A 27,204-nucleotide genomic window follows, 5' to 3' on the forward strand; every position below is an offset into this window, starting at 1 on the left:
CGCCACCCGCTGTACCACTGTGCCATTCTGATGAGTTGTTTCAAATGTGCCTGGACACCTTTATACACATGGTGCCAAAGTGCACATCCCTATATGGATGGCACAGTGGCGCAGCGGTAAAGTTGCTGCCTTACAGTGCTTACAGCGCCAGAGACCAGGGTTCGATCCCGACTACGGGTGCTGTCTGTATGGAGTTTGTATGTTCTCCCCGTGACCACCTGGGTTTTCTCTGAGTTCTTTGGTTTCCTCCCACACTCCAAAGACCTACAGGTATGTGGGTTAATTGGCTTGGTATAAATGTTTTCAAAAAACTGTGCCCTCGTGTGTGTAGGATAGTGTTAATATGCGGGGATCGCTGGTTGGTGCAGACTCCATGGGCCGAAGGGCTTGTTTCCGTGCGGTACCTCTAAACTAAACTAAAAATAAACTGAGCTATCAATACCATGGAGCTCTCAGAGCACCGGATCAGTAGTCCCAGAATTATCCGACTAAGCAGTTTGCTTTCTGTCCAATATTCCTGAATCAACATACGATCATGCACCTTAGATTGTCTTGGTTATAACATAGTGACTGGTTCACTACCATCTCAACATTGCAAAACACACTCCAGCTGCCTATCTGGCAATCATTCATTCCACTCCCATTCCAACCTGTCTCACTTTGGACACCTAGAGTGGTCCGTGAAGACCAACGATAAACCATCTTGTTTTCCATTGCAGGAAGGATGTCAACACTTTAGAAAAGGCGCAGGAGAGGTTTATCCGAATGTTGCCTAGATTAGAAGATATCAGTCTAGGACTAGAGGTCATAGCCTCAGAATTAAAGGACGTTCTTTTAGGAAGTAGATGAGAAAAATATATATCATATAATATAACTAAAAGTATTCGTCTTGTTGGTGTGTGTTTATCTGTCTGTGTTATTGATCCTTGACATTTTAAAAACAGCCTGAACTCACCCACTTTGAGGAAAAAAATCCAAGTGACATCACAATGCACTCGCAAGGCCGGACGGGGCACTCCGAGAGGGAGTGGCGGAGGCTGCCAGCGCCGGACGACCAACGGGGAGGGTGGAGCCGTGGGCCGAGCCTGAGCCCAGGGACTGGGTCTGGGCTGGAGCTGAGCCTGGTGCTGGTGCTGCAGCTGGAGTGAGGGCCGAGCGCCGGGGCTTGGGATGGGGCCATGACCGGGGCTGAGAAAGAAGCTGCTGCTGGAACCAAGGACGAGCCTGGGTCTGGGGTCAGGGACGTGTCTGGAGATGAAGTTGGGGCCTGGACTGGAGCCCAGGCGGTGGCCGAGCTAACGGCTGGAGTCTACAACAAGGCAGAGCCGAGTATGAGAACCAGGCCGAGTTCCAGGCCCTGGCGCTGCTCTACGACCTGAGTAGATGCTGGGGCAGGGAATGGGAGTGAGGGGATGAGGATGAGGGAAATGAGGAGGAGGAAGAGAGGAGGGTGTAGGGAGGGTAGTTGCCACATCCACCCCACTCTACCCCCTCCCTCTCCCTCAGCACACTCCCTCTCTCTCTCCCTCCATCTCTGCCCCTTTCCCTCTCTACCCCCTTCCCTCTACCCTCCCTCTCTACTCCCCTACCCTCCCTCTCTAAGCCCTCCCCCTCGCTCTCTACCCCGCCCTCTCCCTCTCTACCCCCCTCCCCCTCCTCCCTCTCTATCCCCCACTCCCACCCTTTCTGCCCCTCCCTCTCTGCCTCCCTCCCTCTATACCCCTCCTCCCTCTCTACCACCCCTCCTTCTCTACCCCCCCTCCCTCTCTAGGGATTGAAGAGGGAGGGTGAAGAGGCAGAGGAGGAGGGAGTGCCGGGGGAAGAGGAGAAATGAGCCGCGCCTGTGCAGTTGGGGGCTATGCGTGAGTGGTGCAATATTTCACTGTGGGAACGGGTTGCGTTGGGGGAATGGATGAGTGGTGGAATCTTGCATTGGGGGATCAGACCCAACGGGTCTGCACGGTCCGGTACATATACATATATATACGTACATACGCACAGAGACACATACAAACATACACGTAAAACAAACAAACAGACAATAATAGCGCAAAAAGGCAAAACTAATGCCCCCAAGTCTATGTGTCGAGAGGAACTGCATATGCTAGTTTACACCGAAGATAGACACTAAATGCTGGGGTAACTCAGAGGGACAGGCAGCATTGTCGAGAGAAGGAATGGGTGCGTTTCGGGTCGAAGAAGGGTTTCCCAAAACGTCACCCATTCCTTCTCTCCAGAGATGCTGCCTGCCCCGCTGAGTTAATCCAGCATTTTGTGTCTCCATCTAAGTCCATGTAGTTCAGAGCTTATTGGAAGTTGTGGTGCTTAATAGCCTGATGGCTTGAAGGAAGATGCTATATTTAAACCTGGATGTTGCAGTTTTCAGGATCCTACATCTTCTACCTGATGGCAGGAGTGAAATGAATGTGTGGGTCTGATGATGCTGGCTGACCTTTTGTGGCAGGGTGTGCTGTAAATCACTTTGATGGTGGGGAGTTCAGTACCGTGATGGACTACATTTAAACAATGTCATCCGAATTATTGGTCATAAGGTCATGTGATAGGAGCAGAATTAGGCCATTCGGCCCATCAAGTCTACTCCGCCATTCAATCATGGCTGATCTATGTCTCCCTCCTGACCCCATTCTCCTGCCTTCTCACAATAACCCTTGACACCCGCACTAATCAAGAATCTATCTATCTCTGCCTTAAAAATATTCATTGACTTGGCCTCCATGGCCTTCTGCAACAAAGAATTCCACAGATTCCCCGCCCTCTGACTAAAGAATTTCCTCCTTCCTAAAGGGATTTCCTTTAATTCTGAGGCTATGACCTCAGGTCCTAGACACTCCCACTAGTGGAAACATCCTCTCCACATCCACTCTGTTCAGGCCTTTCACTATTTGGTGTGTAAGACAAATCTATTGGTGTGTAGGAGCTGATTTGTGGGATCGCAGGGTGAGGAACCAACAAGGGAATGGGGTTATTTTGGATCCGACAGTAAAATGAAAAAGAGTTCATTATTAGTCTGGTTGTGAAAGGGGGATTTAGGGAACAATAATCAAAATATGCTATAATTTTCCAAAAAGATGGAAAGTCATTTAATTCAATGTGAAAACAGTAAAATAGGACTTGATGTTTCAATCCCTGTAAGAGGTCGGCACTCTTGCTATTTGCAGTGGGATTGGAGTGGTGAAATGTAGGGTAGGTGCGTCATCGGGGTCATCAGGTGGGCACCCTCCTTCTTTGACAATCATTGATAAGCCCACAACATCTCTAGAGGACTCAACGTTAATGCCTAGTGTCCCAGTTACACCTCCCTCAATTCTATACCTTCCTGTCTTCATCTTGCAGCCCAATTGTTGTCTCTCCTTTTGATCCAAATCCAATTGCTACTTTTTTCTGCGGAATTTGATAATGGCTTGATTGCTTGTTGGAGGGAGCGACCCCTCACCCCCATTTTCTTCAATGGACTGGTCGTATATGTGGCAACAAATCCCCTGCATCCCCCTTCGACAGGGAAAATCTTGGGCTTCCAGCCATTCTGGGAAGCTTCAGTTGCCAGTTCAGAGTACTTGTTCTTTTTCCTCTCATAAGCTTCTTCAACACCATCTTCCCATGGAACTGTCAATTCCACAACTTATGCCAACTTGGCTGTTGTGGACCACAGGACCATGTCTGGCCGGAGTGTTGTAGCCACAATGTCTGGGGGAAACACAAGCTTTTTTTTCCCCAGCCATTCGGCCCATCAAGTCTACTCCACCATTCAATCATGGCTGATCTATCTCTCCCTCCTAACCCCATTCTCCTGCCTTCTCCTCTTAACCCTTGACACCCGCACTAATCAAGAATCTATCTATCTCTGCCGTCAAAATATCCATTGACGGCCTCCACAGCCTTCTGTGGCAAAGAATTCCACAGATTCACCACCCACTGACTAAAGAAATTTCTCCTTCCTCAAGAAATATCCTTTAAATCTGAGGCTATGACCTCTGTTCCTAGACGCTCCCACTAGTGCAAACATACTCTCCACATCCACTCTGTCCAGGCCCTTCACTGAAGCCCTTGAGCGAGGCAGTCACCCTCCTGTCAATTTATACTAACATTTGTTAGCCTCGAGGGTTGGCTAATTATGTGGACGATGCCAACTCAGAGATTTACAGAAACTCTTGCCAAAAACATCTAGATCAGTTTTGAGATTCAGCATGGAACCAGGCCCTGAGACCAACTGTGTCTGCAACGACCAATGATCACCCGTACACTAGTTCAATCCTACACACCAGGGAATATTTACAGAAGCCAATTAACCTACAAACCTGCGTATCATTGCAATGTGGGGGGATACCAGAGCATAGGGAGAAAACCCACGTGACCACAGGGAGAATGTGCAACCTCTATACTGACAGCAGTCATAGTCAGGATCAAACCTGGGTCTCTGGCGCTGGGAGGCAGCAACTCTACAGCTGTGCTACCGTGCCACACCCCCCCCCCCCCCAAGTGTGTGCAATGTGATGCCTAAAATATTATCATGAGCTCTCAGCCCAGCCCCAATGTCCCAGCTCAACGTGGCAGCTCATGAACACTGCGTGTTGGAAGTTGCCAGCAGTGCTGGAAATACAGATGATTTAAACATGAATAGAACAGTACAGCACAGGAACAGGGGGCAGCACGGTGGCACAATGGTAGAGTTGCTGCCTTACAGTACTTTCAGCGCCGGAGACCTGGGTTCGATCCCGACCACAGGTGCTGTGTGTAAGGAGTTTGTATGTTTCACCATGACCAGCGTGGGTTTCTCCGAGAACTTCGGTTTCCTCCCACACTCCAAACACGTACAGGTTTGTAGGTTAATTGGTGATATATGTGTAAAAATTGGCCCTAATGTGTGTGTAGGATAGCGTTAATGTGCAGGGATCACTGGTTGGTGCACACTCGGTGGGCCGAAGGGCTTGTTTCTGCATTGTATCTCTAAACTAAACTAAAATTAATGGGAAGTGTGGCAGGTTGAGAAGTGGGAATCTTTAGACTTTAGTCCACCGAGTCCGCACTGACCAGCGATCATCCCGTACACTAGCACGATCCTACACACACTAGGGACAATTTACAATTTTTTTACAAAGCCCAATTAACCTATAAACCTGCACGTCTTTGGAGTGTGGTGGGAAACCGAAGCGCCCGGAGAAAACCCACGCGGTCACAGGGAGAATCAATGAAAACATTTATGCTCGCTTGAAAGCAATCAATGTATCTTTATAACATTTTCTTCTCATCCTTCCAGAGGAGATTATCAGACAGATACTGATCAAAACAAAGTCCCACATGCCAGCTGAGATTGACAGGTAAATACTTTCCCTTTTGTGGTTTAATGGTTGAGGGGTTTGCAGGGTGAATGAGAGCGGCAAGGATATTTTTGTAGATACAGCGCGGAAACAAGCCCTCCGGCCCACCGAGTCCGCACCAACAGCGATCCCCGCACACAAACACTATCCTACACATACTAGGGACAATTTACATTGGTACAAAGCCAATTAACCTACAAACCCATACGTGTTTGGAGTGTGGGAGAATTTGAACATCTCGGAGAAAGCCTTCGCAGGTCACGGGGAGAATATACAAACACCCATTGAATAGACAAGCACCCATTGTCAGGATCAAACCTGGGTCACAGGCGCTGTAAGGCAGGAGCTCTAGCTACACCACCGTGCCACATTTTCGATAAAGATAAGTGCGGACACTACTGAGTTTGACACTATTGAATGTGTGGGCACTGAGAATGTACGAAGAGCTTTTGCACAGTTTTCGTTTTGTATTTGATTTTTACGCTGCATCAAGTTTATTTTCAATTAAAAATGAACAGTGTGGGTGTATGTCGCATTTGGGATCATGCTTTTGTCAGGAAGTCTGTGAAGACTGAAGATGAATTGCAGTAGGGCTGGGAGTTATGGGGTAGCTCACAGTGGCGCAGCGGTAGAGTTGCTGCCTTACAGCGTCAGAGTCCCGTGTTCGATCCTGACTACGGGTGCCGTCTGTACAGAGTTTGTACGTTCTCCCTGTGGCCGTGTGGGTTTTCTCCGGGTGCTCTGGTCCGTACACTAGATCTATCCTACACACTAGGGACAATTTACAGAAGCCTATTAACCTACAAGCCTGCACATCTTTGTGATGTAGGAGGATGCTGGAGCACCCAGAAGAAACCCACACAGTCATAGAAACATAGAAACAATGAAAATAGGTGCAGGAGTAGGCCATTCGGCCCTTCGAGCCTGCACCGCCATTCAATATGATCATGGCTGATCATTCAACTCAGTATCCTGTAGCTGCCTTCTCTCCATAACCCCTGATCCCTTTAGCCACAAGGGCCACATCTAACTCCTTCTTAAATATAGCCAATGAACTGGCCTCAACTACCTTCTGTGGCAGAGAGTTCCAGAGATTCACCACTCTCTGTGTGAAAAATGTTTTTCTCATCTCGGTCCTAAAGGATTTCCCCTTTATCCTTAAACTGTGACCCCTTGTCCTGGACTTCCCCAACATCGGGAACAATCTTCCTGCATCTAGCCTTTCCAACCCCTTAAGAATTTTGTAAGTTTCTATAAGATCCCCCCTCAATCTTCTAAATTCTAGCGAGTACAAGCCGAGTCTATCCAGTCTTTCTTCATATGAAAGTCCTGACATCCCAAGAATCAGTCTGGTGAACCATCTCTGTACTCCCTCTATGGCAAGAATGTATTTCCTCAGAATTGGAGACCAAAACTGTACACAATACTCCAAGTGTGGTCTCACCAATACCCTGTGCAACTGCAGTAGAACCTCCCTGCTCCTATACTCAAATCCTTTTGCTATGAATGCTAACATACCATTCGCTTTCTTCACTGCCTGCTGCACCTGCATGCCTACTTTCAATGACTGGTGTACCATGACACCCAGGTCTTGTTGCATCTCCCCTTTTCCTAATCGGCCACCATTTAGATAATAGTCTACTTTCCTGTTTTTGCCACCAAAGTGTATAACCTCACATTTATCCACATTATACTGCATCTGCCATGCATTTGCCCACTCACCCAGACTATCCAAGTCACCTTGCAGCCTCCTAGCATCCTCTTCACAGCTAAAACTGCCCCCCAGCTTCATGTCATCCGCAAACTTGGAGATGTTGCATTCAATTCCCTCGTCCAAATCATTAATATATATTGTAAATAGCTGGGGTCCCAGCACACAGGGAGAACGTAATACTACATACCCGTAGTCAGGATCGAACCCGGATCTCTGGCGCTGTGAAGCTATAACTTTACCACTGTGTCACTGTGCTGCCCGTTTCACTCATTAAGCCCCTGCAGTGCACAGCACTCACAGAAAGTGGTTTTCATAAGTCACAGGAGCAGAAGTTGGCCATTCAGTCTATCAAGTCTACTTTGCCATTCACTCATGGCTGATCTATCTTTCACTCTCAATCTCATTCCCCTACCTCCTCCCCATAACCCTTGACACCTGCACAAATCAAAAATCTGTCAACCTCCTCCTTAAAATATCCAGTGATTTGGCCTCCACAACCTTCTGTGGCAATGAATTCCACAGATTGACCACACTCTGACTAAAGAAATTCCTCCTCATCTATTTTCTAAAGGTACAGTACATCCTTTTATTCTGAAGCTGTGCCCTCTGGTCCTAAACTCTCAAAATTGGAGAACAGTATAGTTCTATTAGCAGCCTGAAGATGGGTCCCGACCCAAAACGTTTTGCTTAGTTGGTGTGTCAAGGGTTATGGAGAGGAGGCAGTACAGTGGGGTTGATGGGGAAAGATAGATCAGCCATGATTGAATGGTGGAATGGACCTGATAGGCCAAATGGCCTACTTCTGCACCTATGACATTGAAACATAGGGAGGCTATTCAGCCCTTCGAACCAGCACTGCCATTCAATATGATCATGGCTGATCATTTAAAATCAGTACCCAGTTCCTGATTTTTCCCCATATCCCCTGATTCCTTTGGCCCAAAGAGCTAAATCTAACTTTCTCTTGGCTCCTCAGCCTTCTGTGGCAGAGAATTCCACAGATTCACAATTCGCTGGGTGATTTTTTTTTCCTTATCTCAGTCCTAAATGGCCTACCCCTTACATTTAAACTGTGACCACCTAGTTCTAGACTCCCCCAATATCAGGAACATTTTTTCCTGCATCTAACCCGTCTAATCCTTTCAGAAGGTTATATGTTTTTATAAGATATCCTCTCATCCTTCCAAATTCCAGTGAATACAAGCCCAGTCGACCCATTCTTTCATCATATGTCAGTCCCGCCATCCCGGGAAATAACTTCATGAACCGACGCTGCACTCCCTCAATAGCAATAATGTCCTTCCTCAAATTTGGAGATCAAAATCGCATACACTACTCCAGGTGCGGTCTCACCAGGGCCCTGTACAATCGCAGAAGGACCTCCTTGCTCTTAAACTCAAATCCTCTCGCAATGAAGGCCAACATGCCATTAGCTTTCTTCACTGCCTGCTGGGGTCAAGGAAAGAGCGTTCACGTCGCGGCCCTGTTTCAACCAATCTTTCCACCACCACGCACAAGACGCACAAGAAGCGCAAGACAGACACCATTGTGTGCAGATGCCGAGAAGTGTGTTCAGCTCTGACTGAACAACTTCTAATCTTGTGTGTGGACTCGATAAGAAGAAGAAGACTGCCTGCTGTACCTGCATGCTTACTTTCAGTGACTGATGTACAAGCACAACCAGGTCTCGTTGCTCCTCCCCTTCACCTAATCTGACACCATTCAGATAATAATCTGCCTTCCTGTTCTTGCCACCAAAGTGGATAACCTCCCATTTATCCACATTATACTGCATCTGCCATGCATCTGCCCACTCACCCAACCTATCCAAGTCACCCTGCAGCCTCATAGCATCCTCATTGCAACTCACACTGCCGCCCAGCATTATGTCATCCGCATACTTGGAGATGTTATATTTACTTCCCTCGTCTAAATCGTTAATATATCCTAATTCATGACATATGATGTAGGATGTCACCTATCCATTTCCTCCAGGGATGCTGCCCGACCAGTTGAGTTACTCCAGCACTATTTATTCTATGCAAGGTTCCAGCGCCTGCAATTATTTGTTCTAATCCGTCTGAAGAAGGGTCTTGACCCAAAACGTCATAGGTCTTGACCCAAAACCCATTCCTTCTATCCAGAGATGCTGCCTGTCCCGCTGAATAATTCCAAAATGTTGTGTCTTATCCATGATACTTACATTTGATTCATTATATAAAATTGCCTTCAGCCAGTAGACATCAACTGCTTTGAAAGGGATCAACACAAAGAGCGTGTCGGGATTGTTTTCAATAGCCAGGTCTTTGATTGCCGATTCAGGGTAAAAGATCCTCAGGGTAGTCTTGTTGCCCACATCTTCTTCATAGCCTCTCACTGGAGCATTGTTCAATCTAAAGGTCGGGAAGGGTGGGAGAGATTAGGTACAGGTTAAAATCACTGTCTCCAGTAAAGCAGCAGACTCTGTTGAAACTTAACCCCATCTACTATCACGTAACTTAGCTAGTTTAGCTTAGTGTCATTTAGGTTAGTTCACTTAAATTTATTGTCACGTATACCGAGGAGCAGTGAATGCTTCTATGTTCTGTGCTATCCAGTTAGCGAAAAGACAATGCATGATTACAATTAAGTGGTTCGCAGTGTACAGATACAGGATAAAGGGCTGCTGTTAGAGTAGAGGTGTCAAAGAGTGGAGCCATTGTAATGAATGATTGCAGGTCTACTTCTAGATAAGATCAAATAGAATAAGTTGTCCTACAATTTTAGGCTGTGCACGCCATAGACAAGAAGAAGAAGAAGCAGAAGAAGAAAAGTTCCTGTTCGGTTGAAAGGAAACAGTAAAAATTGGAAAGAGCCCAGGTTTTCATGGGAAATTGGACATCTTGTTCGGAAAAAGAGGGAGATCTACAATAATTATAGGCAGCATGAAGTAAATGAGGTGCTTGAGGAGTATAAGGAATGTAAAAAGAATCTTAAGAAAGAAATTAGAAAAGCTAAAAGAAGATATGAGGTTGCTTTGGCAAGTAAGGTGAAAGTAAATCCAAAGGGTTTCTACAGCTATATTAATAGCAAAAGGATAACGAGGGATAAAATTGGTCCATTGGAGAGACAGAGTGGACAGCTATCTGCAGAGTCAAAAGAGATGGGGGAGATATTGAACAATTTATTTTCTTCGGTATTCACCAAGGAGAAGGATATTGAATTATGTGAGGTAAGGGAAACTAGTAGAGTAGCTATGGATACTATGAGTTTCAAAGTAAAAGAAGTACTGACACTTTTGAAAAATATAAAAGTGGATAAGTCTCCAGGTCCTGACAGGATATTCCCTGGGACATTGAGGGCAGTTAGTGTAGAAATAGCCGGGGCTATGACAGAAATATTTCAAATGTCATTAGAAACGGGAATAGTCCCCGAGGATCGGCGTACTGCGTATGTTGTTCCATTGTTTAAAAAGGGTTCTAAGAGTAAACCTAGCAATTATAGACCTGTTAGTTTGACTTCAGTGGTGGGCAAATTTATGGAAAAGATACTTAGAGATAATATATATAAGCATCTGCATAAACAGGGTCTGATTAGGAACAGTCAACGTGGATTTGTGCCTGGAAGGTCATGTTTGACTAATCTTCTTGAATTTTTTTAAGAGGTTACTAGGGAAATTGACGAGGGTAAAGCAGTGGATGTTGTCTATATGGACTTTAGTAAGGCTTTTGACAAGGTTCCTCATGGGAGGTTGGTTAAGAAGGTTCAACTGTTTGGTATAAATGCAGGAGTAGCAAGATGGATTCAACAGTGGCTGAATGGGAGAAGCCAGAGGGTAATGGTGGATGGCTGTTTGTCGGGTTGGAGGCAGGTGACTAGTGGGGTGCCTCAGGGATCTGTGTTGGGTCCTTTGTTGTTTGTCATGTACATCAATGATCTGGATGAAGGTGTGGTAAATTGGATTAGTAAGTATGCAGATGATACCAAGATAGGGGGTGTTGTGGATAATGAAGAGGATTTCCAAAGTCTACAGAGTGATTTAGGCCATTTTGAAGAATGGGCTGAAAGATGGCAGATGGAGTTTAATGCTGATAAATGTGAGGTGCTACACCTTGGCAGGACAAATCAAAATAGGACGTACATGGTAAATGGTAGGGAATTGAAGAATGCAGTTGAACAGAGGGATCTGGGAATAACCGTGCATAGTTCCTTGAAGGTGGAATCTCATATAGACAGGGTGGTAAAGAAATCTTTTGGTATGCTAGCCTTTATAAATCAGAGCATTGAGTATAGAAGCTGGGATGTAATGTTAAAATTGTACAAGGCATTGGTGAGACCAAATCTGGAGTATGGTGTACAATTTTGGTCGCCCAATTATAGGAAGGATGTCAACAAAATAGAGAGAGTACAGAGGAGATTTACTAGAATGTTGCCTGGGTTTCAACAACTAAGTTACAGAGAAAGGTTGAATAAGTTAGGTCTTTATTCTCTGGAGCGCAGAAGGTTAAGGGGGGACTTGATAGAGGTCTTTAAAATGATGAGAGGGATAGACAGAGTTGACGTGGATAAGCTTATCCCACTGAGAGTAGGGAAGATTCAAACAAGAGGACATGACTTCAGAATTAAGGGGCAGAAGTTTAGGGGTAACATGAGGGGGAACTTCTTTACTCAGAGAGTGGTAGTGGTGTGGAATGAGCTTCCAGTGGAAGTGGTGGAGGCAGGTTCGTTGGTATCATTTAAAAATAAATTGGATAGGCATATGGATGAGAAGGGAATGGAGGGTTATGGTATGAGTGCAGGCAGGTGGAACTAAGGGAAAATAATTGTTCGGCACGGACTTGTAGGGCCGAGATGGCCTGTTTCCGTGCTGTAATTGTTATATGGTTATAAGAAGAGGTCTACTTCTGGGACCAGCACGCAGAGTCCCCTGCCTTGGGCGCCATCTTGGATTACTTACAGGAATGATGAGGTAGCATTTTTGGTCACCTTTAACAACCACCCCCCCCCCCCCTCCCTCCTCCCTTTCTGCTCCTCACCAGCTTTCTTCCCAAACCCCTCTTCCCCCTCCCCCAAGCCCTACCTGCACTCGCATCTATTTCTCCTCTCCCCCTCCCCTTACACCTACATTCCTTCATTTGGCTTCACAATTGGCAACTTTTTGGATGTGTTGTGACAGTCGAGTTGCTGCCTCACAATGCAAGAGACATGGGTTCGATCCAGACTACGGGCGCTGTCTGGACGGAGTTTGTACGTTCCCCCTGTGACAGCGTGGGTTTTTTCCAGGTACTCCGGTTTCCTTTCACACTCCAAAGACGGACAGGTTTGTAGGTTCATAGACTTTGGTAAAAAACTGTAAATAGTCCCTTGTGCATAGCATATAGAGGTAGTGTGCAGGGCGGTGCTGACTCAGTGGGCCGAAGGGCTTGTTTCTGCACTGCATCTCTCAAAGTCTTCAATATTTTTATCTCCCACCTTCTGTTTTTCCATCGCTGAACTTTGTTCAACTACCTGACTGTAAAAAAAAGCCTTGCCTTCGTGCACCTATTAATTGACATGGTTTGTCCTGCCCCTCCTCTCATCCAGCTTTCATCCCACCCCGCCCACAATACAATCACTTTGAAGAAAGGTCCCGTCCTGAAACGTCACCTACCCTTGTTTTCCAGAGACGTTGCCTGACTTGCTGAGCTACTCCAGCACTGTGTCTCTTTTTGTGAACCAGCAGTTGCAGTTCCCTGTATCTATGGACTTAGTTTGCAATAAGGAACGTTGCTATCAGGAGAACTAAATAGAATTGAAGACAATTCTTGTTTTTGCTTCATTTCCTCCAAGAAGCATTATCAGGTGCCGAAGATAGACACAAAATGTTGGAGTAACTCAGTGGGACAGGCAGCATCTCTGGATAGAAGGAGCGGGTGACATTTCGAGTCGAGACCCTTCTTCAGACTGAGAGTCAGGAGAGGGGGAGACACAGGGATAAGGAAGTGTAAGGTGTGAAAACGAGACATCAAAGGCGATTAGAATCAAGGAAAATGTAGAATAGATCATTAGCTTGGAGAAGGAGACAACAAAGCATATAGAGATGAAACGGGGACTAAAACTGGTTGGGGAACTAGGAAGGGGGAGGGATGGAGAGAGAGAGAGAAAGCAAAGGTTACTTGAAGTTAGAGAAGTCAATATTCATACCGCTGGGGTGTAAGCTGACCAAGCAAAATATGAGGTGCTGTACCTCCAATTTGCACTGGGCCTCACTCTGACAATGGAGGAGGCCCAGGATAGAAAGTTCAGTGTGGGAATGGGAGGGGGACTGTTTTGCAACCGGGAGATCAGGTTGGTTTAGGTGGACAGAGCGGAGGTGTTCAACATAGTGATTGTTGAGTCAACGCTTGGTCTCACGATCAGGTGCCTCTGGTGTATTCATTCCAATGTGTTTATTTGACATTCCTGACTCTTTCTTTCCGTACAGAAGTGATATTCTGACTTTGCAATGTGCAATCAGTCACATCTTTTTACATAGTTACTTAAAGCAAAAACTTGCTCAATGGTCTAGGTGTGTGAAAATCCAGACATGCCTCCCCCACCTTATCACACGCTGCAGGCATATTACACCACACACCAAAAACGTGCGTCAGAGAAAATTAATTGGTCACTGCAAACTACCCACAGCACAGGTAAGTGATAGTGGCTGGGAGTTGGTGATGGGTCCACAGGGAGAATAACATATGATTAGTGGAGGATCGATGTAAAGCAGTGTTTGATGGCCAGCACAGTCTCAGTGGGCTGAAGGGTCGTTATGCCCTCTAGGATTACTCTTAGATGATAGACAATAGGTGCAGGAGTAGGCTATTCGGCTCTTAGAGCCAACACCGCCATTCAATGTGATCATGGCAGGTCATCCCCAATCAGTACCCCGTTCCTGCCTTCTCCCCATATCCGCTGACTCCGCTATCTTTAAGAGCCCTATCTAACTCTCTCTTGAAAGTATCCAGAGAATCGGCCTTCACCGCCCTCTGAGGCAGAGAATCCCACAGACTCACAACTCTATGTGAGAAAAAGTGTTTTCTCGTCTCCGTTCTAAATGGCTTACCCCTTATTCTTAAACTGTGGCCCCTGGTTCTGGACTTCCCCAACATCGGGAACATGTTTCCTGCCTCTAGCGTGTCCAAACCCTTAATAATCTTATATGGTTCTATAAGATACCCTCTCATCCTTCTAAACTCCAGAGTATACAAGCCCAGCAGCTCCATTCTCTCAGCATATGACAGTCCCGCCATCCCGGGAATTAACCTTGTGAATCTACACTGCACTCCCTCAATAGCAAGAATGTCCTTCCTCAAATTAAGAGACCAAAACTGCACACAATACACCTCAATGTTAGGGGTCTTCCGCATTCTTTCCAGTTGAGAGAGTCGTAGAGTCACTCAGCGTGGAAACAGGCCGTTTGGCCCTACTTGCCCATGCCAACCAACATGTCCCCTCTGCACTAGTCCCACCTGTCTGTGCTTGGCCCATATCCCACTCACCATATCCTATCTACATGACATCCTACCTATAGTTGGGCACAGGGTACTCCAAGTGTGGACTCACCAACAACCTGTGCAACAGCATCATGATATCCCAACATTTGTACTCAGTACCCTTCCCAATGAAGCAAACATACGAAACTCCATCTTCACTACACTGTCCACCTGATTCGCCATTGTCAAGGAACCATGCCCCTAAGTTCCCAATCTCTCTATTCTGCTACACTCTGCAGGGCTCAAACATTTACTATGTAAATCATGGTAATATACCAAATATATCAATCATGCTTGACATACCAAAATGCAACATCTCAAACTTGTCAGAGTTAAATTCCATTTGCCATTCCTTGGCCCACCTTCCCAACTGATCTAGATCTACCTGTTTAAAACTTAGATTTTAGTCTTTAGAGATACAACACGGAAACAGGCCTTTCATCTCGAGGCCATGCTGACCAGCGATCACCCCGTACACTCGGACGATCATACACACCAAGTTACAACTTGACCGAAGCCAATTAACCTACAAACCTGCACGTCTTTGGAGTGTGGAAGGAAACCAGAGCACCGGAGAAAACCTACGCGGTCACAGGGAGAATGGACATACTCCGTACGGGCAGCACCTGTAGTCAGGATCGAACCTGGGTCTCTGGCGCTGTAAGGCAGGAACTCTACCGCTGTGTCAGTGTGCCACCCTAAACGTATAGGGTATCCTTCCTCACTGTCCACTATACCACTAATGTTGGTGTCATCTGCACATTTATTAACAATGATAACTCCATCGGGGTCAAGGAAAGAGCGTTCACGTCATGGCCCTGTTTCCACTAATCTTTCCACCACCACGCACAAGAAGCACAAGAAGCGACAAGACAGACACCATTGTATGCAGATGCCGAGAAGTGTGTTCAGCTCTGACTGAACTACTTCTAATCTTTTGTGTGGACTCGAGAAGAAGACGAATAGCTCCATTGTCATCCAACGTGTTAATGTAGATAACGAACAACAGAGGATCCAGCGTCGAGCTCTGGGACACTCTACTGATCACAGGCGTCCATCAGAAATACGTCCATCCACAACCACCCTTTGAGCCCTTTCTTCGAGCTAATTTTGGTAATCTCACCTTGGATTCCATGCCCTCGAACCTTCTAGACAAGCCCGCCATGCACAACCTTGACAAAGTCCATATAAACAATATCTACTTTCCTGCCCTCATCAGTTCTGTTGGTGACCTGTTCAAATAAACACTTATTAGATTTTTGAGACATGCTTTCCCATGCTCCAAGCCATAGATAGAGACTATCCCTAATCAGTCCGTGCCTATCCAAATGATGGTAGATCCTATCTCAGAGAATCTCCTCCAACAACTTTCCGCAACTGCATCAGGCTCACCGGCCTGCAGCTTTTCCACTTGGCCTCACTGCCCTTCGTATTTAAGAAAGAACTGCAGATGCTGGAAGAATTGAAGGTCGACAAAAATGCTCGAGAAACTCAGCGGGTGAGGCAGCATCTATGGAGTGAAGGAATAGGTAACGTTTCGGGTCGAGACCCTTCTTCAGACTGCTCTTCTTGAGTAACACTACAGGTCCATCACCAACTTTACGAAGGGTGACACAATGGAGAAAATAAAGTTGTGACCGACAAACAGATGGAACTAGGTGGGGGAGGATGGAAAAGAGAGAGAGACCCTGTGTGGACTAGTGAGAGGGAAAGAGAAACACAGGGGAGCCGGCCACCCATAAATAGAAAATTCAATGTTCATACCATTGAATCAACAAGCTCATCAGGAAGACCAACTCTGTCCTGGGGGGGGGGAGTTGGATTCATGGGAGGTGGTCTTGGAGGGGAGGATGCTCCTCAAACTGTGGAGCATCCTGGACAATACAGCTCACCCCCTCCATGACACACTGGTCAACCTGTGGAGCACCTTCAGCAACAGACTGGTTCCACCAAACTGCAGGACAGATCGCCACAGGAGATCCTTCTTCCCTGTGGCTATCAAACTGTACAACTCCTTCCCCTTCGGTCATGGGGTAGACTGAGACTGACTCCCCTCCCCCCCACCCCCACCCCCATGTTTGCACATCCACAATCCTTTCCACTCATCACTTTAATTTCATGTGTTTTGTGCTTTTGTGTTTTTGATGACTGTTGGCAGATCAATAAATCAAGTTCTATCCTATTGTATCGTATTGCACTTGAAGGGTACAAGAAGCTGCCTGAAATGTGGTGACTCTTGTGTACTGACTCCGTGTGCTCCCCTCTCTTGCACTCACATACCTGGTATTATTGTGCCTAATGTATAGCAGGTTTGTCGCTGAACTGTGCGCAAATAAAAAGGATTTCACTGTACTTCGGTACATGTGAAAATAAAGTGCAAATGAGCCATTCAGCCCGTCAGCTGCATGAGCAGAATATGAGGTGCTGCTCTTCTAGTTAGTGTTTGGGCTTCTGATGGATAGGCGCCCGACAGACAGAATGGAGGTTAAATCATGTGAACCAGGCTCAAGAGGGCCATTGTAGACAAAGCATGTTCCTCTGCATGAGGATTGCCTGGATTACGTTTTGCCCTGTCAATGGGCAGCACGGTGGCGCAGCGGTAGAGTTGCTGCCGTACAGCGCCAGAGACCAGGATTGATCCCGAGTATACGGAGTTTGGGCATTCTCACCAGGTTTACTCCGGGATCTCCACTTTCCCCCCAACTTCAAAGACGTACAGGTTTGTAGGTTAATTAGCTACGACAGGGGTCAGGGAAAGAGCGTTCACGTCGCGGCCCTGTTTTCACCAATCTTTCCACCACCACGCACAAGAAGCATAAGAAGCGACAAGACAGACACCACCGTATGCAGATGCCGAGAAGTGTGTTCAGCTCTGGCTGAAGAACTTCTAATCTTGTGTGTGGACTCGCTTAGAAGAAGGAGCTACGACAAAATTGTCAATTGTCCCCAGTGTGTGTACGATAGAGCTAGTGTGTAGGGATCGCTGGTCGGTGCGGACTCGATGGGCCAAAGGGCCTGTTTCCACCCTGTGTCTATAAACTAAAACTAATCTAAATGTAAAGGAAGCCACGTTGCAAGCAAATGGGACGTCCACACAAGGTTGAGTAGGCTGGCTCTCTATTCCTTGGAGCGCAGGAGGATGAAGGGTGATCATATTGAGGTGTATAAAATCATGAGAGGAATAGATCGGGTGATAGCACAGAATCTCTTGCCCAGAGTTGGGGAATCGAGGACCAGAGAACATAGGTTCAAGGTGAAGGGGAAAAAATTTAATAGGAATCTGTGGGGTAACTTTTTCACACAAAGGGTGGTGGGTGTATGGAACAAGTTGCCAGAGGAGGTAGCTGAGGCTGGAACTATCCCAACATTTAAGAAACAGTTAGACAGATACATGGATAGGACAAGTTTGGAGGGATATGGACCAAACGCAGGCAGGTGGAACTATGGGAGCTGGGACATGTTGGGCAGGTTGGGCTGATGGGCCTGTATCCACACTGTATTACTCTTTGACTATGACATCACTCACCGAATAACGACGTTGTATTTGTTGATTACTGCTCCAAGGAGACTCTTCCTCAGGGAGTTCCCGTTGCCAACGACAACGCACCGTTTACACTGCAAGCTGGCAAGAGACAAACAGGCTGAGTTGAGACAGAGACAGAACACAGGTAGTGTTGACAGCAAAATCATAACACTTGTTCCATTCATTTGATGACAAGGTTTCCTAGGAACCAGTTGTGCGTACATCATTGCTCAACACAAACGGAGTTCAAGCCATAATTGCTGGAGTAGCTCAGCGGGTCAGGCAGCATCTCTGCAGGACATGGGTAGGTGATGGATTCACACAACATGGATTTCGACCTCTGAAGAAGGGTCTCGATCCAAAACGTCATCCATTCCTTCTCTCCAGAGATGCTGCCTGGCCCGTTGAGTTACTCTAGGACCTTGTGTCTTTTTTCATAAACCAGCATTCGCAGTTCCTTGTCACTAGAGTTTAAGACTCCACATTTAGTTCCATATGTTTATCAGTTGATCATTTCACTTCTCCCTCCCTATCCTCAGTCTTCACACCTACTGGCATTCTCCCATTCATCCCATCCAAATGACATCCTACAATATCCGCTGACATTCCTACCCTGGCATTATCCTTGCGATGAGTTTCACGGAGAGCCTTGGAATGTACATCGAGTCATTCTGCACTGCATCCTAACATCCCATTCCCTCCATTCCATTGTCTCCCATCACAACTTCTTATCGCCCAATCCATCCGACCTGTTCTATCCTAATCTCTACTCATCCCACCCTGTTCCATCCCAACCCTCTTCCCATGCCCATGTGCTCCAATCCACCCTCAGCCTGTACTCAACTACCCCATCTCACTGTCGGAAGGAACTGCTGGTTGACTTGCACCTCCTCCAACCTCATCTACTGTATCCGCTGTTCTAAGTGTCAACTTCTGTACATCGGAGAGACCAAGCGCAGGCTTGGTGATCCTTTCGCTGAACACCTTTGCTCAGTCCACATCAACCTAACTGATCTCCCAGCTGCTCAACACTTTAACTCCCCCTCCCATTCCCAATCTGACCTTTCTGTCCTGGGCCTCCTCCATTGACAGAGAGAGGCCCAGCACAAATTGGAGGAACAGCACCTCATATTTCGCTTGGGTAGCTTACACCCCAGTGGTATAAACATTGACTGCTCTAAATTCAAATAGCCCTTGCTATTTCTCTCTGTCTCCATCCCCTCCCCCTTCCCAATTCTCCCACCAGTCTTACTGTCTGCAACTACATTCTATATCTCTGTCCCGCCCATTCCCCTGACATCATTCTGAAGAAGGGTCTCGACCCGAAACGTCACCCATTCCTTCCCCTCCAGAGATGCTGCCTGGCCTGCTGAGGTATTCCAGTGGTTTGTGTCGACCAAGGAACTGCAGATGCTGGTTTACACCGAAGATAGACACTAAAAGCTGCAGTAACTCAGTGGGACAGACAGCATCTCTGGAGTAAATGAATAGTTAACGTTTAAGATCGGGTAGGGTCGGGTCGGATGTGAAGAAGGGTCTCGACCCAAAACGTCACCTATTCCTTTTCTCCACAGATGCTGTCTGACCCGCTGAGCTACTGCAGCTTTTTATGTCTACCCCATCCAACTCTCAGCCTAATCCCACCTGCTCCATCCCACTCCTCTCCACCACCATATTCTTCCCCTTGATCAACTGTCCCCTAAACCTTAATTCCCAACTATCCACTCCCTCATCAATCTGCCATTCTGTGTATCCACACAAATTGGATACCAGGAGGAGGTGGTTCGATGTGCTCTTGTTGGAGATTAGTGTGGTCTGGACAATTTACTTTAACATAGAGTGATACAGTGTAGAAACAGGCCCTTCGGCCCAACTCGCCCACATCGGCCAACAATGTCCCATCCATCCTAGTCCCACTCCCACTTGCCTGCGCTTGGTCCATATCCCTCCAAACCCGTCCAATCCATGTACCTGTCCAACTGTTTCTTAAACGATGGGATAGTCCCTGCCTCAACTACCTCCTCTGGCAGCTTGTTCCATACACCCACCACCCTCTGTGAAAAAGTTACCCCTCAGATTCCTATTAAATCTTTTCCCTTCACCTTGAACCCATGTCCTCTGGTCTCCAATTCCCCTACTCTGGGTAAGAGACTCTGTACATCAATATGTCCATGACCAAATGTTACTGGGTTCTTGTTGCATACAAGCAAGGAGTAATGACTGGGCCTGTGATAACTAACCACCAACAAGCACTATCATCTCCTTTCATACAAGATACTAACCATTTAAATGCCCAATGATAGAAGTTCCTTGATCTCTTGCAGCCAAACATCTCTGGACATCAGCTCTTTGGTCCACATTTGGACCAAGGCATTGTTGACCTCTGTAGTCAGGTGGTCCTGGCAGACCCTACACTGCCCATCCATAAGCAGTTCAGTAACAAATGAGTTGTTGAGAGCTTCCATCACAATGCAGATGATGGCGACTACATTCACTGGGAAGTAGATAGACACAAAATGCTGGAGTAACTCAGCGGGTCAGACAGCATCCCTGGAGAAAAGGAATAGGTGATATTTCGGGTCGAGACCCTTCTTCAGACCCGGATGATTCAGGTCTTGACCCGAATTGTCACCTATTCCTTTTATCCAGAGAAGTTGTCTGTCTCACTGAGTTACTCCAGCTTTTTATGTCTATTTATTGTTTAAACCAGCATCTACAGTTCCTTCCTACACTGTTCACTAGGCAGTAACTAGCCAAATTGCATTTGTACTGCTTTTGTACTAATCAAGAATCTGCCAATCTCTGCCTTAAAAATATCCATTGATGGCTTCAACAGCCTTCTGTGGCACTGAATTCCACAGATTCACCACCCTCTGACTAAAGACATTCTTCTTATCTCCTTTCTAAAGGTACATCCTATTATTCTGAAGCTATGGTCTCTGGTCCTAGATTCTCCCACTAGTGGAACCATCCTCTCCACATTTAAGACTATCCAAGACTTTCACTATTCGGTAAGTTTCAATGAGGTTCCCCCCTCATTCTTCTAAACTCCAGCGAGTACAGGCCCCGTGCTCTTAAACAATTATCATATGTTAACCCACTCTTGTCTGGGACCATTCTCATAAACCTCCTCTGGACCCTCTCCGACACCAGCACATCCTTCCTCAGACATAAGGAATTATGTGATGTGGTATTAAATTGTGCCGTGATCTTTTCTCAATCCAGTGTGGTGAGTAGTTTCTTGATATCGCATGGAGTAGAACAAGTTGGTTGAAGAATGGCATCAGTAATAAGGTCGAAGATGGATCATCCACCCAACCATTCGGGTCGAACATCCTTGTGAGTGTGGCAGCCTTGCTTTGGCATTCATGTGCTGAGCCTTGTCATTGTTTTAGTTTGTGTTTTTATTTATTTTTATTTTATTAGAAGTAAGTACAATAATGTGGTACCTTGTAGATACCTAATATATATTGACATATTACATTTTATGTACAACTTCTTTTTTTTTTTATAGCAGTAAAAGGAAGAAAAGAAAGAGAATAGTAGAAAAATAGAGAAGTGCGTGGTACCGAACAGTTATTATTCTTGACCACCCTTCACCTGATCCTGAAGCAGTTAACTTCTACGGTTATGTTGCACCATATGCTTGTAAGAAGTCGATAAATGGAGACCAAATCATTAAGAATTGGTCTGTTTTGTCTGTTAGGAGGAGTCGCATTTCTTCAAGATGTGAGGTTTCCGACATATTTGAAATCCACATTTTCAACGTTGGTATGGAACTATTTTTCCAAAATTTAAGTATATGTATTTTTTGCCGTTATTAAACCATAATTAAGGAAAGATTTTTGAAACATATTCAGTTTATTCCCATCTTCCATTGATCCAAATATAATCATTTCAATGTTAGGGTCAGTTTTTATCTTAAATAATTTTGTAAACATTTCAAAGATTTCGCTCCAAAATTTATGAAGTTTTATGCAAGAGACAAAAGAGTGTGTTATAGTGGCGTTTTGAGATAAGCATTTGTCACAAATGGGGGAAGTATTTGGATAGAATTTATTCAATCTAGTTTTCGAGTAATATAATCTATGTAGAATGTTAAATTGAATTAAGTTATGTCTTACGTTAATCGAACATTTATGTATATATATCAAATGTTTTTCCCATGATTCTTTCGGGATTTTTATCAGTGGTTCTTGTTCCCAATCTCTAAGTGCCTCTGTCGATGGTAATTCTATATTTGTCATTGTTAAACATAACACATAGCACACAGAACATAGAACACAGGACATAGAAAAGTGCAGCACAGAACAGGCCCTGCGACACACTATTTCTGTGCCAAACATGATGCCAAGACAAAGTAACCTCCTCTGCCTGCGCATCCATGTGCCTATCTAAACACGTCTTTAATCCCACTATTGTATCTGCCTCCGCCACCATCACCCTGCAGTGCATTGTGGGAACCACCACCTTCTGTGAACAAAATGTCCCGCACATCTCTTTTAAATTTTCCCCTCAAACCTGAACCCTGTCTCCATTCTGATGTTTCCACTAGTGGGAGAGTCTAGGACCAGAGGTCATAGCCTCACAATTAAAGAATGTACTGTACCTTTAGAAAAGAGATGAGGAGGAATTTCTTTAGTCAGAGTGTGGTCAATCTGTGGAATTCATTTCCACAGAAGGCTGTAGCGGTAGAGCTACTGCCTTACAGTGCCTATGACCCAGGTTCGATCCTGACTATGGGTGCTAGTCTATACAGATTTTGCACATTCTCCCCATGACCTGTGTAGGTTTTCTCCGAGATGTTCAATTTCCTCCCACACTCCAAAGACGCATGGTTTGGTAATTTAATTGGCATGGTATGAATGTAAATTGTCCCTAGTGTGTGTTGGATAGTGTTTGTGTGCGGGGATCACTGTTGGTGTGGACTCGGTGGGCCGAAGGGCTTGTTTCCGCGCTGTATCTACAAAAATATCCTTGCCGCTCTCATTCACCCTGCAAACCCCTCAACCATTAAACCACAAAAGGGATAGTATTTACCTGTCAATTTCAGCTGGCATGTGGGACTTTGTTTTGATCAGTATCTGTCTGATAATCTCCTCTGGAAGGATGAGAAAAAAATGTTATAAAGATACAATGATAGCTTTCAAGCGAGCATAAATGTTTTCATTGATTCTCCCTGTGACCTCGTGGGTTTTCTCCGGGCGCTTCGGTTTCCCCCCGCACTCCAAAGACGTGCAGGTTTATAGGTTAATTGGCCTCTGTAAAAAAATTGTAAATTGTCCCTAGTGTGTGTAGGATCGTGCTAGTGTACGGGATGATCGCTGGTCAGTGCGGACTCAGTGGGCAAAAGTCAAAAGAAGGCTTCCGTCCCGAAACATTGCCAGTTTCCTTCCCTCCATAGATGCTGCCTCACCCGCTGGGTTTCTCCAGCATTTTTGTCTACCTTCGATTTTCTAGCATCTGCAGTTCCTTCTTAAACATAAATTCTATACATTCCTATTTCTCAACCTGCCACACTTCCCGTTAATACTAGTTTAGTTTAGAGAACAATACAGAAACAGGCCCTTTGGCCCACCGAGTCCGCTTCAACCAGCGAACCCCGCACATTAACGCTATCCTACATACACATTAGGGCCAATTTTTACACATATATCAAGCCAATTAACCTACAAACCTGTACGTCATTTGAATGTGGGAGGAAACCGAAGTTCTCGGAGAAACCCACGCTGCCAACTTCCAACACTCAGTGTTCATGAGCTGCCACGTTGAGCTGGGACATTGGGGCTGGGCTGAGAGCTCATGATAATATTTTAGGCATCACATTGCACACACCTGGGGGGGGGGGGTGTGGCACGGTGGCACAGCTGTAGAGTTGCTGCCTCCCAGCGCCAGAGACCCAGGTTTGATCCTGACTATGACTGCTGTCAGTATAGAGTTTGCACATTCTCCCTGTGGTCACGTGGGTTTTCTCCGTATGCTCCGGTATCCCCCCACATTGCACTGATGCGCAGGTTTGTAGGTTAATTGGCTTCTGTAAATATTCCCCGGCGTGTAGGATAGAACTAGTGTACGGGTGATCATTGGTCGCTGCAGACACAGTTGGTCTCAGGGCCTGGTTCCATGCTGTATCTCGAAACTAATCTAAATGATTTTGGCAAGAGTTTCTGTAAATCTCTGAGTTGGCATCGCCCACACAATTAGCCAACCCTCGAGGCTAACAAATGTTAGTATAAATTGACAGGAAGGTGACTTTGCACACAAATCACCTGCCAGACCTCGCACTAGGGCTTTAGTTCGGCAAAATAACTTGTTGGAAATTGAAAATTACATATAAATGTAGGAAGCGCGATGAGCCAAAGCAAAGCGAAGTCCAGCCAAAGAAAATGGCCAGGCACCACCTTGCCTCCACGAGCAAAGATGGAAAATCATACTGATACTGCGCCACATTTTCATTTCAGATTTCCGTCACTTGTTGTTTGTTCTCTCTATTTCTCTTTCTTAATGCCGTGCATTCCTGGAATCAATTGGTTAGTTTAGTTTTAGTTTAGAGAAACAGCATGGAAGCGGGCCCTTCGGCCCATCGAATCCATGATCCCCCAACACTAGCACTATCGTACACACTAGGGACAATTTACAATTTTTACCAAAGCCAAATTAACCTACAAACCTGTCCATCTTTGGAGCGTGGAAGGAAACCGGAGCACCCGGAGAAAATCCACGCGGTCATGGGGAGAACATGCAAACCCCGTACAGTCAGCACCCGTACCGACAGAGAGAATGCTGAAAGGGCAGCACAGTGGCACAACGGTAGAGCTGTCACCTTACAGCGTCAGGGACCCGGGTTCGATCCTGACTATGGGTGCTTTCTGTACGGTGATTGTACATTTTCCCTGTGACTGTGCGTGTTTTCTCCGGGTTATCCGGTTTTCTCCCACATCCCAAAGATGTACTGGTTTGTAGGTTAATTGGCTTTGGGAACAAATTTGTAAATTATTCCAAATGTGTAGGATAGTATTAATGTGCGGGGTGATCGCCGGCCGACACGGACTCAGTGGGCCGAGTGGCCTGTTTCGCACTATATTTCTAAAGACCAAAGATGATCACTATGTGAACTCCAGTGAATGCGGCTTGGTTTAGGCATGTTTCTGCTGTTCATTGTCTAAACAGTTGTGTCCTGGTGCTTTGCATTCAATCAACATCCTGCTAATTGTCCTGTTTACATGTCAGCTGCCTCTTGTAGCATTTAAACTGTGAATTGCAGTATTGTACTGGTGTACATTTGCTTATCTTTCATCTCTCCTGAGAATACAAGGAGATTTATGCCTGGGACAGGCCATTCAGACTGTTGCTGCAATGTTGGTTATAAAAGATCTAACTTGCCTAACATAGATCTTGCTTTCTATTTTAAGAAGGTTTATTTGCCGAAACTGTTTGATGGTGGACAATTTTTTTCCTTTTGGGAAATTCAAAAATCACTCCCCCTGCACATTATCACAGCATCAAAATGGGTTGTGGGAGGAATACGGCTACAGTGTGGTCAGCGATTGCCACCTATACGAGCCTATATGGACGATATAACAACACTAATGACAACTGTCCTCTGCACCAAGGAACTTCTGGAAAAACTTCATCAAAACATCACATGGGCAAGGATGAACCCAGCAAGTGCAGAAGCATTTTAGATTAGATTAGATTAGGTAGCCTTTATTGTCATTCAGACCGAAGTCTGAACAAAATTGAAGCAGTCATACATACAATACAATACAATAAAAAACAACAATAAACACATCTCCATTGTCAAAGGTCAAGTCAATGATCAAAGATTTCATATTGACGGAATACCTGTTCCAACTGTTTCAGAAATGCCAGTGAAGAGTTTGGGCCGATGGTATGATGCAAAGCTCAAGGACATCGAGCAGTTTGAACAACTGAAAAAGGATACCATCACGCACATAGCTCGCATCAACAAGACCTTGCTACCAGGAAAACTCAAGCTGTGGTGCTTCCAATTTGGCATACTACCAAGTATCATGTGGCTTTTAACTGTGTATGAAATCCCCATCAACAAAGTGGAGAAGCTGGAAAGAATGATCAGCACACATGTGAAACAGTGGCTTGGACTTCCACGACGCTTAAGTGCTGTCGGACTGTACGGGAGTGGCAAATTGGAATTGCCCATTGCAGGACTTGTGGAAGAGTTCAAATGCACTAAAGCTAGGTTGGTCATGACCCTCACTGAATCCCCGTGTGGCAACGGGGAGGAAGTGGACCCCATCTGAAGCCGTTCAGAGTGCTAAGTCTGCTCTTCATTTCCGGGATGTGGTTGGCCAAGTCCAACATGGGAGAGCCGGGCTCGGGCTCGTCCCAAAAGCTACTAAATGGCACAAGGCAACATCAGTGCAGAAGAGACGGCTCGTGGTGGAGGAGGTGAGAAGACGGGAGGATGCGGAGCGACACACCAAGGCCGTCTCAATGGCGAAGCAGGGCCAATGGACTAACTGGGAGAGCCTGGAAAAGAGGAAACTCAGCTGGCGTGACATCTGGCAAATGGAGAGATCTCGGCTAAGTTTTGTCATCAGAGTCACTTATGATGTTCGACCATCACCCCAGAACCTGAAGCAGTGGTTCGGAGAAGACCCCTCTTGCTCCCTTTGCCAAGCATCTGCATCACTAAGGCACATTTTAACAGGATGCACTATGAGCCTCAGCTAAGGGCGTTACATTTGGTGGCATAACCAAGTTCTCAGGCAGCTGGCATCTATCCTGGAACAGAGGCGCAAGTTCACAAATGCTTCTCCACCAACATCGGCAGGAAATGTCCACTTCACAACATTTGTACCAGCAGGCCAACGTCCAGAGCACCAGATAACATCAAAGGATTCAAGCATGCTGCAGCCTGCTCGGGATTGGAAAATGGAAGTGGACTTGGAAAAAAAGCCTGTGTTTCCCCCAGACATTGTGGCTACAACACTCCGGCCAGACATGGTCCCGTGGTCCACAACAGCCAAGGTGGCATAAGTTGTGGAATTGACAGTTCCATGGGAAGATGGTGTTGAAGAAGCTTATGAGAGGAAAAATAACAAGTACTCTGAACTGGCAACTGAAGCTTCCCAGGGTGGTTGGAAGTCCAAGATT

The 27,204-nt window shown here is 46.0% G+C and overlaps 1 protein-coding gene across 9 annotated transcripts in view; it reads right to left on the reverse strand.

Moving 5' to 3' along the window:
* Positions 1-27,204, reverse strand: part of st3gal4 (ST3 beta-galactoside alpha-2,3-sialyltransferase 4) — a 142,233-nt gene that overhangs the window by 34,074 nt on the left and 80,955 nt on the right. For all 9 annotated transcript variants that reach the window (XM_033049568.1, XM_033049572.1, XM_033049571.1 and 6 more), the window contains 3 exons: positions 23,107-23,167; positions 18,070-18,165; positions 9,254-9,443 (listed from right to left, as the gene is read on the reverse strand). In XM_033049568.1, the coding sequence (XP_032905459.1) occupies positions 9,254-9,443; positions 18,070-18,165; positions 23,107-23,167 (347 nt within the window). The remainder of the gene's footprint in view (positions 1-9,253; positions 9,444-18,069; positions 18,166-23,106; positions 23,168-27,204) is intronic.

The sequence above is a fragment of the Amblyraja radiata genome, chromosome 33 (assembly GCF_010909765.2).
Source record: "Amblyraja radiata isolate CabotCenter1 chromosome 33, sAmbRad1.1.pri, whole genome shotgun sequence".
Classification (NCBI taxonomy): domain Eukaryota; kingdom Metazoa; phylum Chordata; class Chondrichthyes; order Rajiformes; family Rajidae; genus Amblyraja; species Amblyraja radiata.